The sequence below is a fragment of the Leptonotus elevatus genome, chromosome 4 (genome assembly GCF_054856555.1).
Source record: "Leptonotus elevatus isolate MCC_2025b chromosome 4, RoL_Lele_1.0, whole genome shotgun sequence".
Lineage (NCBI taxonomy): Eukaryota > Metazoa > Chordata > Actinopteri > Syngnathiformes > Syngnathidae > Leptonotus > Leptonotus elevatus.
The window spans coordinates 23,377,155-23,391,951 of NC_141242.1; the positions used below are offsets into that span (position 1 = coordinate 23,377,155).

Consider the following 14,797-nt stretch of genomic DNA (forward strand, 5'->3'; position numbering starts at 1 on the left):
TTTTCCTACTGAAAAATGCACATTGGAGGTTTATCAACATTTTGGGCGGTTAAAAGCATACTTGGCATTTGGCACCCATGGATTCACTAATTCATTGAGCTTTTTTTCAATATTTTAATTTTTTATTACTTTTTTATTGTTTTTTTTAACCCCTATTTTAGTGGAAAGGATATATCAAAGGTTTATCAGCGTTTCTTAAATAAATATGGTTGGTTTCATTTATCATTATATATATATATATATTATATATTTATTTATTTATTTATTTATACAGGCTTTACAGGCTGGCCTGGTACATATCCCACGCATATTGCAGGGATACATTGTGCAATAAGTTCATACTCATTTGTGCCAGTGGGGTGGGTGTGCAATGTGCACCCTTTGAGACAACTACTGTTTGAAACAATGCAGGATTTAAAAAGCTGCTGAACTGGATCCAAGATCCACCTTTCCTTTTCTGTTAACTTACCGGTAAGTATCTTAAACATCCTGTCAAACTGCTTTCTAGGAAGAAAACAGCAGCCTCTGCAGGACAACACAAGACTAGAGCAAAAATCTACTTTTAAGTTTTATGTATCTAAAACAGAAAAAAACAAAACAAATGAAAGTTTATGAAACCCCAAATTCAAAAGAATAAGAGGAGGAAAGGGATATAGCTTTTTATTATTTCTTTTTTAAAGAACAGTCTGATATGAGAGGCCACGCAGGAAAACCAGCAATTAGAGCAAAGGGGCATAAAGACAGGAAGTAGTTAATAGTCCAGTTCTTAAGGCCTCTTGAGTCTTTACACACTCTTTTTCACAGTATTTACAATTTCAAAATGAAAACGTGTTGAAGGCGGAAATTGTGGTGATTAACATACAATAAGAACATTCAAGAACATTCAAGTAATAATTATTCCATTATTTTATTATTCCATTTTTGGTTTTATCCTTTTATTTAAAGGATAACTTGGTTTGGAAATTAGTTATTTTGCAACCAAAATAAAGCTAGAAACTGTGATTCTGAACAGTCTGTTTTGTCATTAATATATATTAAAAAATATATATTCAATATGTAAATATGCTTTACTCTGATTGAGTCTTTATTCTCCTTAAAATAATCTGATACGCAAATCATCTTTCCTCTGATGAGTTAATTTCCAATATGTGGGTGTCTTGTGGCAAGAATGTTTCTACATTGTGTTGACTCCAATGATATTTAGCGGGCCATAGGTGGAATTTTCCAACAGAGGAGGCCACGGCAGGGTGACAGCCCAGTCCTCCTTTAGGAAACATTTTCCACTTCCTTGGTGGCGGTGGCGAGCGATCTTGCAGCGCAAAGGAATCAGTAGGTCTCAATGTATATTATACAGATTATATTATTTAATGGATGGATTTTTAAACTAAATCTACCTACATGGTGATGTGGCGTGACATCGTAGTTGCCAAACGGGGACTGACCAATATGTGTGTGATTGAGTAGGTGTTTCTTAAAACTTGGAAATGTATTTGTGGTGCATGAAAGCTTACGTTCAGGAAACCATCCTCCATGAAATGTGGGTGGTCGACCACAACACAATCCTGGTTACAAGATGCTTAGGAGTTCTCCAAAGCAAACTTAAGCAGTTTATTCCTAAACTCCTCTGAGACTGGCAGCTGATGCAAAGTTTTAGATGCTGTGCGTTGTCACCATCAGTCATTTTTCTTGAGTTGAGTGAGCATGCAGCAACAACAAAGTAGGCATTTACCTGAATGATAAGTCACGATCCTACGTTACGATGACGTCAAATTCAAATCACTGCGTTTTGAAAGCCTTTTGCCTTTGATCGGCTATTGTGTCCAATATAAATAGGTATTTTTATTCAATATAACCATTGCTTCAGTTCCCTGAGATAAAACTGCAAAAAAATTGCTCCTCAAATGAAGCCATTGATTAGCAAAATTGCTGCTATAAAGAAAAAAAGTTATTTCAAGCCTTGCATTCACACCAACATTCATGACCTTTGGACAATTTAGTGTAGTTATGCATGTTTTTGTGGGAGGATGCCAGAGTAGTGAGTGCCCAGCTGGCATACACAAAGAAAACCCACGCAAGCACAATGAGAACATACCAACTCCACACAAACTCCACACAGAAAGGAAGGAGCCCAGATCGGAACCCTGGAACCCAGAATTGATGATTTGCGAACCCCTCGACCCAAAGATTAATTTATGAAATAAAAATATAGGAGATTGATATGGAACAAAAACACGCATTGTGCTGAAAATAAATAGCCTTTCTGTAGCACAGCAGCAAAATTCCTCACCTCCCACAGACCATCCAGCTGACCCTGTCTAACCAGACTGCAACTGACTGACTTTGGACTGTGAAAACACTAAATGATTGATTACTAGATAATTCACATAGCCTGTTCCTTGACTCACAACTGCACTTTATTCAACAACAAGTAAATGTATGAAAAAGTACCAATACAAATAAAGGTAAAGCAATGCTGAATGATCAGATTAATCTAGAGTATAAAATAACTTGTGGTGGTTCACTTGTTAACATCAGCTGACTACAATCCTCATAGACCTCTAAGTCATGCGTCACTAGCCAAGTTGGCTTCTCCCATGTGAAACTGAACAATACTCTTATTCAAAGAGACATCCAGATAAGCTTGTAACCCAGATGTGAAAATTGATTCAATATCATAGTTGTAGATGATCAGGGTGTATTGTACTGTATAGAAACTTTTGTAGAATAGTAATTTTTGTCTTTAGGATTAAAAGCACAATTCAACACAAGAGACTTGATCGAGTACTTACTTTCCTCATTGCACACTTCATACATATTAAGCGTAGAAGAATTATTTGATTCTTAAATGCATCACAATGCAAAAGTAAACTATATTGAATCGATTAAGATGAATACGTTTCAAAATTCAATTAGTAAACAACGTAACATTGGAAGAATAAAAGAAACAGAATGTGGAATTTAAACACCACGGATGGATTATTGCAGTGTTGGAAAAAAACATGTTGGTTAATACTACATTGCAATTCATACTTCTCCATGCTACCTTGAAGTACCTTCTAGTTTAGTATACCGGAACATCTTCTTTAGTTTCAATATCAGACAATGAAAATAAATCGAATCCAATTCTATGGCGTTTATGTGAGCTGGAGCCTATCCCAGCTGACCTTGGGTAGGAAGTGGGGTACACCGTGCGTGAACTGGTTGCCAGCCAATCACAGGGGACATATAGACAAACAACCATTCACTCATTTTCAAACAAATACGGATAATTTCAGGTCTTCAATTAACCTCAAAAACATGTTTTTGGAAAGTGGGAGGAAGCCATATTACCCAAAGAAAACCTACGTAAGCAGTGGAAGAACATACAAACTGCACATGGAAATGGCAGAGCACAGTTTCAATCCCTGAACCTCAGAATTGTAATGCAGAAATTTGTCTCTAATTTATTCAATGATGGGATTGTTTAGGCTCGCCCAGTGTGCAGCAGGACCGCCTCTGGTGACGAGAACAGCCAATTTCCAGAAAAACAGGAGACAAAATGTTTTTTTTGTTGAGCACTGAGTCACACTGACATATCTTGAATGCATTCATGCTCAGAGATTGATTGAGAAGATTGGATACATTTGTATTTGTATTTGAACATTTGAATACAGTCAAGCCCCGCATAGTCACGGTTTCACATAGTTTTTGGATTATTTCCCCCCCAATATATTTGGAGGATGAGGAGTTCCATTGCGTGCCACGATTATTTTCCCTATTTTTTTTTTATGTAAACTTGCTCCGATACCGATATCGGCAGAGAACCCGATACTGCATTAAAACAGTGGTATCGGTGAGTACTAACAAGTAACATGCCGATACCATTCATTCTGACCCTAATACAGGACTTTGGATGCAGCATCTTGTGTCTTGCTCATGCACGACATTCACTGATGTGTGACATGTTCACTGCATACCGAGCTAAGATATCCTATTGGCCCTTGAATGCTCTGAACCAATGGCAGGACAGCTTTTTCATGTTGAGAAAAAAACTACTTAGGTATCAGTATGGTATCGGCCGATACTGCAAAGCTGGGTATTGGGGGCCAAAAAACGCTATTGGAACAACACTAGTTTGTAGGGGGGAAAAATCCCTCAATTTCAATAGTCGTCTATTATATTTTCCCTATCACAGGCCCGCCCAGTCCCTCTTCCCTGCCAATAGCGGGTTTCAAGTGTACTTGATGCGGCCTTGACACATACTATTTAAATTGAGTTTGAGACCTGTGATTAACCTGCTTCTTTTTTTGTAATATATATTTTTTTTTAATATGGTCCTCTTTTTTATGTGGGCTGTGTTTAATTTTTGTGTGCTTTTAAAAGAACTGCTAAGCATAAATGACTCGCTTTGGATAACCCTGACGCAAAGAATAATGATAGCTGAGAAGGATGTGACATTGAAGCACACATTATACTCACATCTCCACTCTGGAGCCAGTCTTTGAGAGCCTCTGCTGTTTCAGTGGGCAACTGTGCTCTAAGGCGCTCTCTGTCTTCCTGGTTAGGCTGGAGCTCCAAAGCAAGTTTGAGGTCTACAGCTAACTGAATGACCGGCAGAGGGCCGGAGCTGACGACAGAACCAAGGTCATACACGCCATTAGTGAGTTCCAGCGATGCTGCTTTTGAACCTGAAGGTGTATGTGGTAGAAAACAAGAGGAGAAGACATTCAATACTGGGGTACAACTGAAATAAATAAAGCATTCATTATAGAACAAGCTAGTAAGCAGTTGTAGAGCAAAGCTCTGATTGTTGCATGGGAAGCCACTCTGCTGCTTGTCTGGTTCTTGTGTGAGTTTGCCAATCGATACATGTATTGATCTCACTCACTATTCCAGAAATCGGAATGGCCGTTTCATTACAGCACACTTAGTGCTGTTTTTGTTGTCTCTGTGTTTTTGCTTGGAAACATCATTCCATTTTGGGCAAAGTCGACAGGATTTTTGACATTGTTACTAAAAATTAAAATTGACACTGTTACTAAAAAACGTTCTCCTCGTTAGTTTATGAATAAATGATTTGTATTCAAATCACACTCCTTGTTTTCCCCCTCCTTTCCTTCCTTGGCGCATTACAAAGACTGTAAAAAATGGCAACAATTCTTGAGATCACCTTTGTTGATGCTGAGTAAACAGTACAAAAGTATTGTATACTTAAAGTAGCACTAAGGAACCTTTCAACCTTAATAAAATGTTTTTGTTTTGCGCTTCTGATGAAACATCGACTTAAATCTAGTTGAATGGTACATTTGCCCTGGCCTGAGGGGGTCAGTATCATTTTTACTGGCACTAAGCAACTTTGAGGAGGCTGGTAGGAACACTGCCATATAAAAAAACTACAAATGTTCTGACTGCTTTAGAGCATAAGTTACTTCCTCCTTTCCCCATTTGTTATAAAGACGGAAGTCAATTTGAATGTCGACACACGATTACTGCTTTCATGGCAGAAGCTGCAAAACAACTGAAAGGTTTTGTCTGAGAAGACAAAAAAGAAAACAGGAAAAGGGAAGCTACCCAGATAAAAGGACAGTCAAGGATCAACATTGGTCTGGCTTACAGTTGCTGGCGTGAGCTCAAAAACGATGCAATGCGCTTTCCCCTCATGGGAAATGTGGTCTACCTTCAGGCATAACAATACCGCTTTTGTCCATACGGCGCCGCCATAAATGTAAACTGAAAGTTCCTTAGTGTTGCTTTAAAATGTTACATTACCCTGTTATGGGACTACAGATGGAAACTAGCCAACGACTATAATCAGGCATATTCATATGTGAATGTTCATTAAAATACACAGCCACTTCTGAAATGAAATAAAATACATTTTTAAAAATGAAAAATAAAATGAATAAAGTCAATAGACAAGTTATTCAAATGGACATATTGCAATACATATTCAGATCGACGATCGTTTGGTTAATCCATTATTTTTTAATCCGCCTCGCATTGCTAGGTAGTTCCATACCTGCAATGATGTCATCCATCTGCTCCAGAGCTGCCTCAAGCATGTGACTAGCCTCAGTTTCCATGGTAATGGTGGGTAGCATTAGACCTCAGATATTCACCTGTAGAAGAGACAAATTAACAAAGTTATTTAAAACTTGGGCTGGGTAATAATATAAATATGTATTGCGTTAGACAAATGGTCGATATCAATACAAAATGATTTTGATAAATTGTTCGATAGAGAAAAATCAGGAAGCCAACACCGACCCGGCATTGTGCTTGTTGTTGGAAACAAAACCCAAAACATTAATAACCCTACTTCTAATATCCACTTTGGCATCATCCATTTTTGACTCTATAAAGTCACCCTCATTAGGGGTAACATGGGGCGCGAGGCGGGCTACACCGTGGACTGGTTGCACTTGCCAGCCAATTTTCAATGGGTGCATATACCGAAGGCCAGATTTGACAGAAAATGGCCACATTATAGGATTGCTTCACCCAGAGTGTGTACCAAGAATGAAGGTGTATAAATGACACTTAAGACAATGGGGAATGTATACAGCTAAAAAGACTTTTCCCTCTTACACACATGGGAGAACATGGTGAATTGCATGTAATCTGTCCGCTATATTTAGAATAGGTACAATCTACAAAGCCCCGGGGCAACCAATAACATTTAAGAAATAATGCATATTTTGCTCATTTAAAATTAGGGGTGTTAGAATTTTTTTTATTCGGCAATATATCGCGATATTACAGCGCGTAATTCTCGAATCGATTCGATATGCGGCCGAATCGATTTTTAAACATACATTTTTTATGGGAATATTCAACAAAATTTCTTACTTAGGGTTAGGATTCACACATTAAGCATGGAAGAATGTTATATTAATGGAACATTAAGCCTTAATATTTTTATTTCAGTGTTGTTCAAACATGAAACAGACTGTTTGTTAAATGCAGTGGCTCAGTTATAAGCCGGAATTTTTAGATAAATAAATAAATTTTCATACAAATCTTACAGTGTACATGTACAAGTTTACTGATTAGTAATTTCTAAATTTGAGTAAAAAAAAAATTAGCGCAATAATCAATTTATAGATTCGTATCGCGATTAATCGGTATCGAATCGAATTGTGACCTATGAATCGTGATACGAATTGAATCGCCAGGTACTAGGCAAGTCACACCCCTATCTACAATGGTTGAAGTAAGTAAGCCTCACTGGCTGTGCTTCCAAATACTATTATGCTATTTTCCTACACTGATGTCATCTTGCTTTGAGGAAATCAAACCCCCCGCAGATCATCCTAATGCTCATCAACATTAGCAACAATTCACTTTGACAGCACACACTGACAATCATCACACAGTCAATGTACAGTAACGTGCAGCCATTACCACTGTGATTCCATTATATTAATTTTAAATTTAGTAATTTACTAATGGGACTAATTTGTGAACAGCTGATGGGGTGTACTAAGTATAATGGAAATTAAATATGGGACCATCATAGTTACTGAGAGTGATGGCACAATTTAGTCAGTTAGTTACTATGTGCTTGTGTAACTACAATAAATGCAAAAAAGAAAATCATGTCTTTCAAACAATTATGCTTTATGTTTTCTTCTTAATGCGTCTGCTTCTTCTCACAATAAATGTGTAAAAATGATGTTACTCTGTGCATAAGTTCAGTGTATACGCAAAACCAACGACTTATATGCACCAGCCAGTTATCATTGTAGTCATTGAAAGTTGAATATTTAGTGAATAAGCATTGGTATTTTAATATTCAATGAATAACTGAGGATATGGCTTAACTTAATTTACCCCTCTGATCTTTTATGCTTTAGACTAGAGAACATGTGAGAGGTTACGTTTGATGAAAAACTTTGCTCAAGTCACATGAACCACAAGGTCAATTTTACGGGTCAACTAAAATAAAAGTTCTAAAGGTTACTGAAATATGCACCAACCTTCTAAATTATTGCAGATTTGGAATTCTTGTTGATTTCCCTTTCCAACAATACCCGTTTTCGTAGTTCCTGAGATATAAGTGTACAAATGAAGGCGACCGCGTCTCTTTTTGCCAAATATAGTACATTCGGCAGGCTGTATAACGCTCAAACCCCTGCTCTGACTGACATAATATTTTCGATTTAGCATTGCGAGATAATTATTGACCACTACAAGTTTCATTAAAAATCAAAATCTACAAAATGATCCACAAAACAATTGCTCAAGGGCCAGTTTTAAATTAAGGGCAGCACTAAACAAAAATATGAATGCGACACTTTGTTTTTGCTCCCATTTAATCACAACACGATTGCAAAACAAACTGGCAACAATGATTCAGTTAACAGCCGTGTTTTTAGTGCAAGGTGTTAACATCTTGTGGAGTTTGTGGACTAACATGAAATTAGTGCTTAATATATTCATTCCGTCAATGTAAACATAGGCGTCACTTTAATGTACAAATAGTAGCAACAACTGATAGCAACAACTGCTTTCAATACAGAGAGCCATGCTGCCTCTGCTCGGCCACTGCAATGACTGCACTGCCCCATTCGGTGTTGGTACCTTTCACACATCACAGTGACACAAAGGAAAGCAGGCTTGGACAGGCAGTATTAAAGGGACTACAAAGACAGTCCCCTAACCCTGCTTAGGGTTACACAATTGTTGCACAGCCCCCTCATCTCAAAGGGAAACAAAATATAAAAAGGCAAATGCAGCGTAGTAACAAACAGTGTAACTCGGTGGAGTCTGTAATCTCTGATTGATGCCTGGTCACTAGAGATCGAGGAATATATGGGAAAATGTCTCTGAGCTCTGGACTCATCTGCTGTGCTTTGGTTTTGGCCTTCTCAGCTTTTTCCCTATTTATTACGGTCAACTGCTTGGTTTGTTTCTCTTAAGAGTACAGCACTGTTCTCTAGTTCTTTTACTGTTATTGTGTGTGGTTGTGTGCTTCTCATCAGCCTCATCCACTGCTTTTTCCATAGTAATCCCCAGTGTAAGAAAAATATACCACCCAAATCCTCTTACAGAGGAAGGGAGAAACACACACAGAATACGCACGGCACACTCACAATTAATACATTTCTGTGTCGAGATACAGCTGCTCACTGCCAACCACGCCATAGAAATAACAGAATAAACAGTACACATACACTGTATTTTACAATACCTAACCATATAATTTCCAGGGTTGTTGAATCCACAGGTGTTTCTAATCAACTGGCAGGTAAACGAGCGCGCCACCCCCTGTTAAGTAGAAGCACCTGTGGCTAAAACCAAACTGTTTCAGGTTTTTTTTTTCTGGACTTGGTTTCCTTAACACTGGTAATTTCATATGTACCATTGGATAAAGTAGCAAAGCTTGTGGTAAAATTGTGCGAGTGTGGCTTGCCATCTGTTTTATTCAAGTGAATTGGAGCAGTATTCGCCTTTCAATATATCAAAACTTTCCTCAACATTATCATCCATGTCTTTCTGTAATGGCCTGTGTGTTCCTTGACTGACACTAGCTTTTTATGGATTTAAAAAAGCTATACAATGCAACATATTGTACGGGAAGCTTCAAAACTCGATACACGCTGACACCGTTCACATCGCAGGGAGTCCACACATAAAAATCGCTCATTATGCAGGGGTCAGTGGATAACTATTATTCTTTCCGATGGTCTGGTCCAAGTTTGGTTCGGAAGCATCAAGTACTGTGCGAGCGGCTTTAGCAGCAAAGCTACATAATGCGTCAAATATGGACAAATTGGTACATAACATACACACAGGCTTGGGGTGTAACGGAATACATGTACCGCCATTACGTAATCAGATTACCCCCCCAATTTTTTTTTAAATTGTGATCCGTTACAGTACAGGAAAAAAACATGTATTCAGATTACAGGTACATTTATAAAAAAATGGAGATTATTCTGAGGGATTACAATTCCTACGAATGAGAGCGAGCGAGCGAGTAATCGTTACATTACTTTAACACTTTACTTGGATTACGTTACTAACTAAATTTTTTAGCATGTAACTGTAACTGAATAGAATTTAAAAGTAACCCTCCCAACCCTGCATGCACAGACACGGACCTTGACAGACAGACACACAAGCACAACATACTTCTGTTGTATAGAATCCCCCTTAACTCATTCAAACCCAAAAGCATATAAATACGTTTTTTAGTACTTTGTCCTTCACTCCCAAAAATGTATTTCTATGTTTTTTATGTTTTTCAATGCTAGAGAATATAGAAGGCTTTGATGCAGCTTCTGACCTGAAGAGGTCGCTTAAAACAATGGTAGTTATTACAGAAAACGACCAGCAGGTGGCAGCGTAGTATAAGAGATCAGCCAGGGCCTTGTTGCAGCAAACTCTTTTTCCCCAGTGTTTTCAACAGGTTTGTGAATAATGATGAAACGTAGCAATATTCTAATGCCAATTGCTGCAAAACAGAAACAGATACAAATATACTTTTTTCCCCCTGATGAAAGAAGACACTCTAATCTTTCTTTTGGTAGGTTCCATGTTTTTATTAACCTACAAGATGAATTCTTAGTATTTGTATTTGTGAGTTCACAAACTCCCGAGAATACATCTTGTACGGAACCCGTTGATTTCCACCGATACCAATCACAGCGCGACAATATGTTTGGGGGCGGGATATGCATCTGGGACGAAATCAGGAAGTCAGCGCCGACGCCAGGGGAAAAAAACAAACCTAACATGGACGAATAGACGCTGCAATTAATTCTGTTCTTGCAAAATTACTCACCGTTTCCTTGTTGAAAGTTAAACAGCAAGAGGTGCTTCGTGCATTTTTAGCTGGTAAAGATGTTTAGGTTTTTCCCCCCTTTGACGATAACCAAGATGACATTTTTCATCCGTGGTTATTGGTCAAAGCAAACATGTACAAGATGCTGCATCGTCCAATCAGCTTAAAGTATTGTCCAGAATGTCCCGCCTTTTCTGAGCAAATCACCGTGGAGCAGTCCCAGATTAATATTGTGGAGAACTACCTTGAGTGAATCACAATATCAATCTGGCTATTGCCCGGTTATGTTTTTATAGCAATAGAACTGAATATTCTGTGGGCCTTGCAAAATCTGTCAAAATCCAGTAAAACAGCTGGGAGCGAAGGGGCATGCTTCAGTGAAAATGACTGGGTGTGAATGAGTTAAAAAGCTGCTTTTTTTTTTCTCTCTAAACTTGTGTATAGAGCGCATGCGCATACCGGATGCAGCTTGACCAATCCAAGATATACGTCATCACACTTAATTAATATTCATGAGTCTCGTGAGGGGGTCAAACTCGGCCGGCCAGTCACGGTAGACACATGTAAACAGTCTACTAGCGTGATTTCTACTGCGCTAAATCTACTAATTCTGTCCTAGAATGATAACCCTGGTGCCAAATTCACTGGTATAGAAGTCGAAGAACATACAAATGTTCAATTAAGGAGATGGCTTGAGTAATCGATGGCTGAAAAAGACGGGGAAAATAGGCGACCTGATCCACAGGTAAAGTTTTTTTCCCCCCCTCAAAACATCGTCCTACACAACTGACACTGACATTCTCCAGTTTCAACAAGCTATCCTTTCTTTACCACCATATGCCCTGTCTGACATATCTGGCTGTCTTACGTCTTTGACAGTTATTTTTATTGCTTTTTTGTGTGTGTAGCGATCACAATTTGGAAACTCTGAATTCTTGGGCACAACCAACAACACTCGTTATACCTCAATTCTTTCAATTATTATATCCTTCCCACTTATAAACCAATTTTCTTCATTCAGAAAAGGCCCTACAGATACATTTTCATATTATGTAACAGCTGCACGAAAGGCAAAAAAAAAAAAAAAAAATCAGGCAAGTAAGCAATGACGAGCATTTTTCCTCGTCATTCATTATTGTCGTCAGGCAGTCGCTGTAGTGCCAAACCAACACCAAACGAAAATATTATAATAATAAAGCCAATTGCTTACCTGTTAGGGACAGCGGTGGCCGGCAATGGCAGGATTGTCATTGTAAGAGCAAGCATGCATGGCCCCAACAAAATGTTTACTACATGTGAAGGTAAAAGGCTTCACTTTGCGGGCGTTTAACTGCTCTTTTAGACATCCGCACAAGCTGATCCACATCCACTGTTCACATTTCTCCCTCTGAAGTTTTGGCTTCAGGAAACGACTAAAGAATACATCCTTCATATGTGGACGGTCGGAGTGTCTGGAGTCGTTGCTGTAAGTTCCATAAGAGCTCGGTTTACTCGGCACGTTTTTTTTCCGGAGATAAACGAGAACGAAACAAGCAGTACTAGCATAGGCTGTCAATGGAGCCGGCCACTTTTTGACCTTCTTCCGGCTCATTCATAAGTCATCAAAAGCTTGATATTCGCTCTGCGCGGGCGAGAGAGAGAGCTACTGACACGTCTGTGAATATATACAAAGCTGTTTTGAGTAACAGTGATACATTTTTATTTGTCTTTAATTTAATCACACTTGAAACATGAAGCATAAAGTTGACATGTGTGGCGATAGTAGAAATTTAGCCCTGCAGACGGTTCATCACGAACGGCGATGATGCAACGTCATCTTCGTTAGATTTTTCAATGAAATGAGGAGGTTAAGTTGAATTTGCATAATGTATGCAGACAAGACACATTAATCGAACTCCTAAACCATCCGTGTAACAAGTCCACCAGTCCACCGATCTGTAGCGTGCGTTGGCACAGCAACATTTGCATATGGCACTGATAAAAGTCGTTTGCCTTGGCGACTTGGCTGGCGGTGAAACGTTGCGAGTCGGGTTACTACCGTGAACACTGCAACGTGACGTTTTGGGTGTACATCACTCGACGTGTGCTCTTTGCGCGACGTGAAAACATTTTAATTTCTTTTTAGCCCGCTGTATGATACCCCCCCCCAATCACTGATTTAAGATTTTTATTTTTTTGTGTGTAAAGTAAAGTTGTTGACCCCCTTATGGAGAAGCCAAAAGAGAAGATGATTTTGAGCTCAAGGATATAACAGAGAACAAATAAATCTTAAATGTCAGAGGTGCTGTCTTGCTGATGTTAATTGGTGAAGTAGAATCTGGTGTCTTCCGTCGGCTCGACTACACACACACGCACACACACACGCACGCACACATACGCACACACACCACAGTTGCATTTAGGGCCTGAGGCTTAGGTTTGGCCTCTAGCTGGTGACACTAATCCAAACAGGCTATGTCGAATGAGGAGGAATGGCTCACACAGATATCCATTGTGTGAATGTGACTATTCTGTGGTAATAGTTAACAGTTTCTGTCCAACACACAGGTTCCCATGCATACTGATTTTCCTGTACTCACAAATTGCCCTTTGTGAAGGTTCTGGTGAAACGGATGTTTCGAAGGTGATTGATTCCTTTTTTGCAAATAACTGACATCTCTGTAGATGTTTGACAAGTGGCCAAATATGGCTAACATGTTATACAACAAAGAGAAGAGGATGTCGTTTTTCCTGACTTTCCGGTCTTATACTTACTTGTATACCTGTATATAAAAAAGAAAAAAAAATCGATAAGCTACTTTTCGGTAATTGTATCTGATCACTAATCATTTATAATGTTGCAGTAACCCCCCTCAAACCCCAATTTTTTCAATTCTGGTTCCCTGTTTTGATGTCCCCTCTGCTGGTCTGAAGAAGAACCATTGAAATGTGCACATGAGCTCAATAGTCCGTGGACCCAAGATTATTATTTTTTAAATATATATATAGTTTTAGTTGTGTTCATTTTATTTGTTTGTTTATTTATTCAGCAAATTTATTAAAAACGAAAAACTAAGCAATCACGTGTACATAAGTATTTACAGCCTTTGCCATGGAGCTCAACATTGAGCTCAGGTGCATCATGTTTCCACTGATCATCCTTAAGCGGTTCCTACAGCTTAATTGGAGTCCATCTGTGGTAAATTCAGTTGATCGGACATGATTTGGAAAAGCACACACCTGTCTACTTTGTATATAAAACTTCCACTGGTGCCAGTGCGTGCGGCAGGCCTTGCGTTCTTGAAAAACAACTGCACAAGGAACGAAGATGATGCCAATGCAAATATTTATCATTGTTTCTTGTATTACTGTTGAACTTTGTTTCTTATTGTATTTTGTATTATCAATGTATTGTTTGAATTATTTATACCTTATTGTAAAATGTTATATCTTTATTTTTACTACTTTTGCTCATTTGTTTTAAACGCATATCTTATTTGTCATAAAATTATATATTGAAAAAAATAAAATGGTAAATTTAAAATGTAACCGAAGAAGAATCATCTCTTTTTGTCACGTACAAACATATACGCCACAGTCTTGTGTCTGGGGATGGCCACCGAGGTCCCCACGGTGGCAGGCGGCGGCTGCATTAATAACACTCTGCACCCCAAACTTTCAGACACACAGAATGCTGCATGAAGAAAATGTCTCAAACATGCTCCAGCGTTCTGTACAGCACTGAGCTGGACCAAACAAAGTCCAGTGAATTCAAGCTTGTCTAGAAGGATAGGCCTAAAGTAAAGTTTCACAAAAACTGGCCAAACTGGTCCGTATTGCCCTAGTGTCAGAGTATGATAGTTATTTTAAAACGTGTTGTAACACTGCCAGTTTACTTAATAACACTTTTATGCTGGCACACTTTGACCCTGGAACAGATTGTTTCTATTGATTCCATTTCCATTATTGAATAGGGGAAACGTAACATAATACTTAATATGAACACACTGGATGTCGACCAGTGTGCGAGAACAGAATGTGCTCCACTGT

General features: G+C 38.6%; 1 protein-coding gene across 5 annotated transcripts in view; it reads right to left on the reverse strand.

Annotated features, from left to right (window-relative positions):
* Window positions 1-14,797, reverse strand: part of ppfibp2b (PPFIA binding protein 2b) — a 65,026-nt gene that overhangs the window by 45,598 nt on the left and 4,631 nt on the right. For all 5 annotated transcript variants that reach the window (XM_086073273.1, XM_086073272.1, XM_086073275.1 and 2 more), the window contains exons 2-3: window positions 5,999-6,098; window positions 4,459-4,667 (exon numbers count right to left, since the gene is read on the reverse strand). In XM_086073273.1, the coding sequence (XP_085929399.1) occupies window positions 4,459-4,667; window positions 5,999-6,080 (291 nt within the window). In that variant the 5' untranslated portion in view covers window positions 6,081-6,098. The remainder of the gene's footprint in view (window positions 1-4,458; window positions 4,668-5,998; window positions 6,099-14,797) is intronic.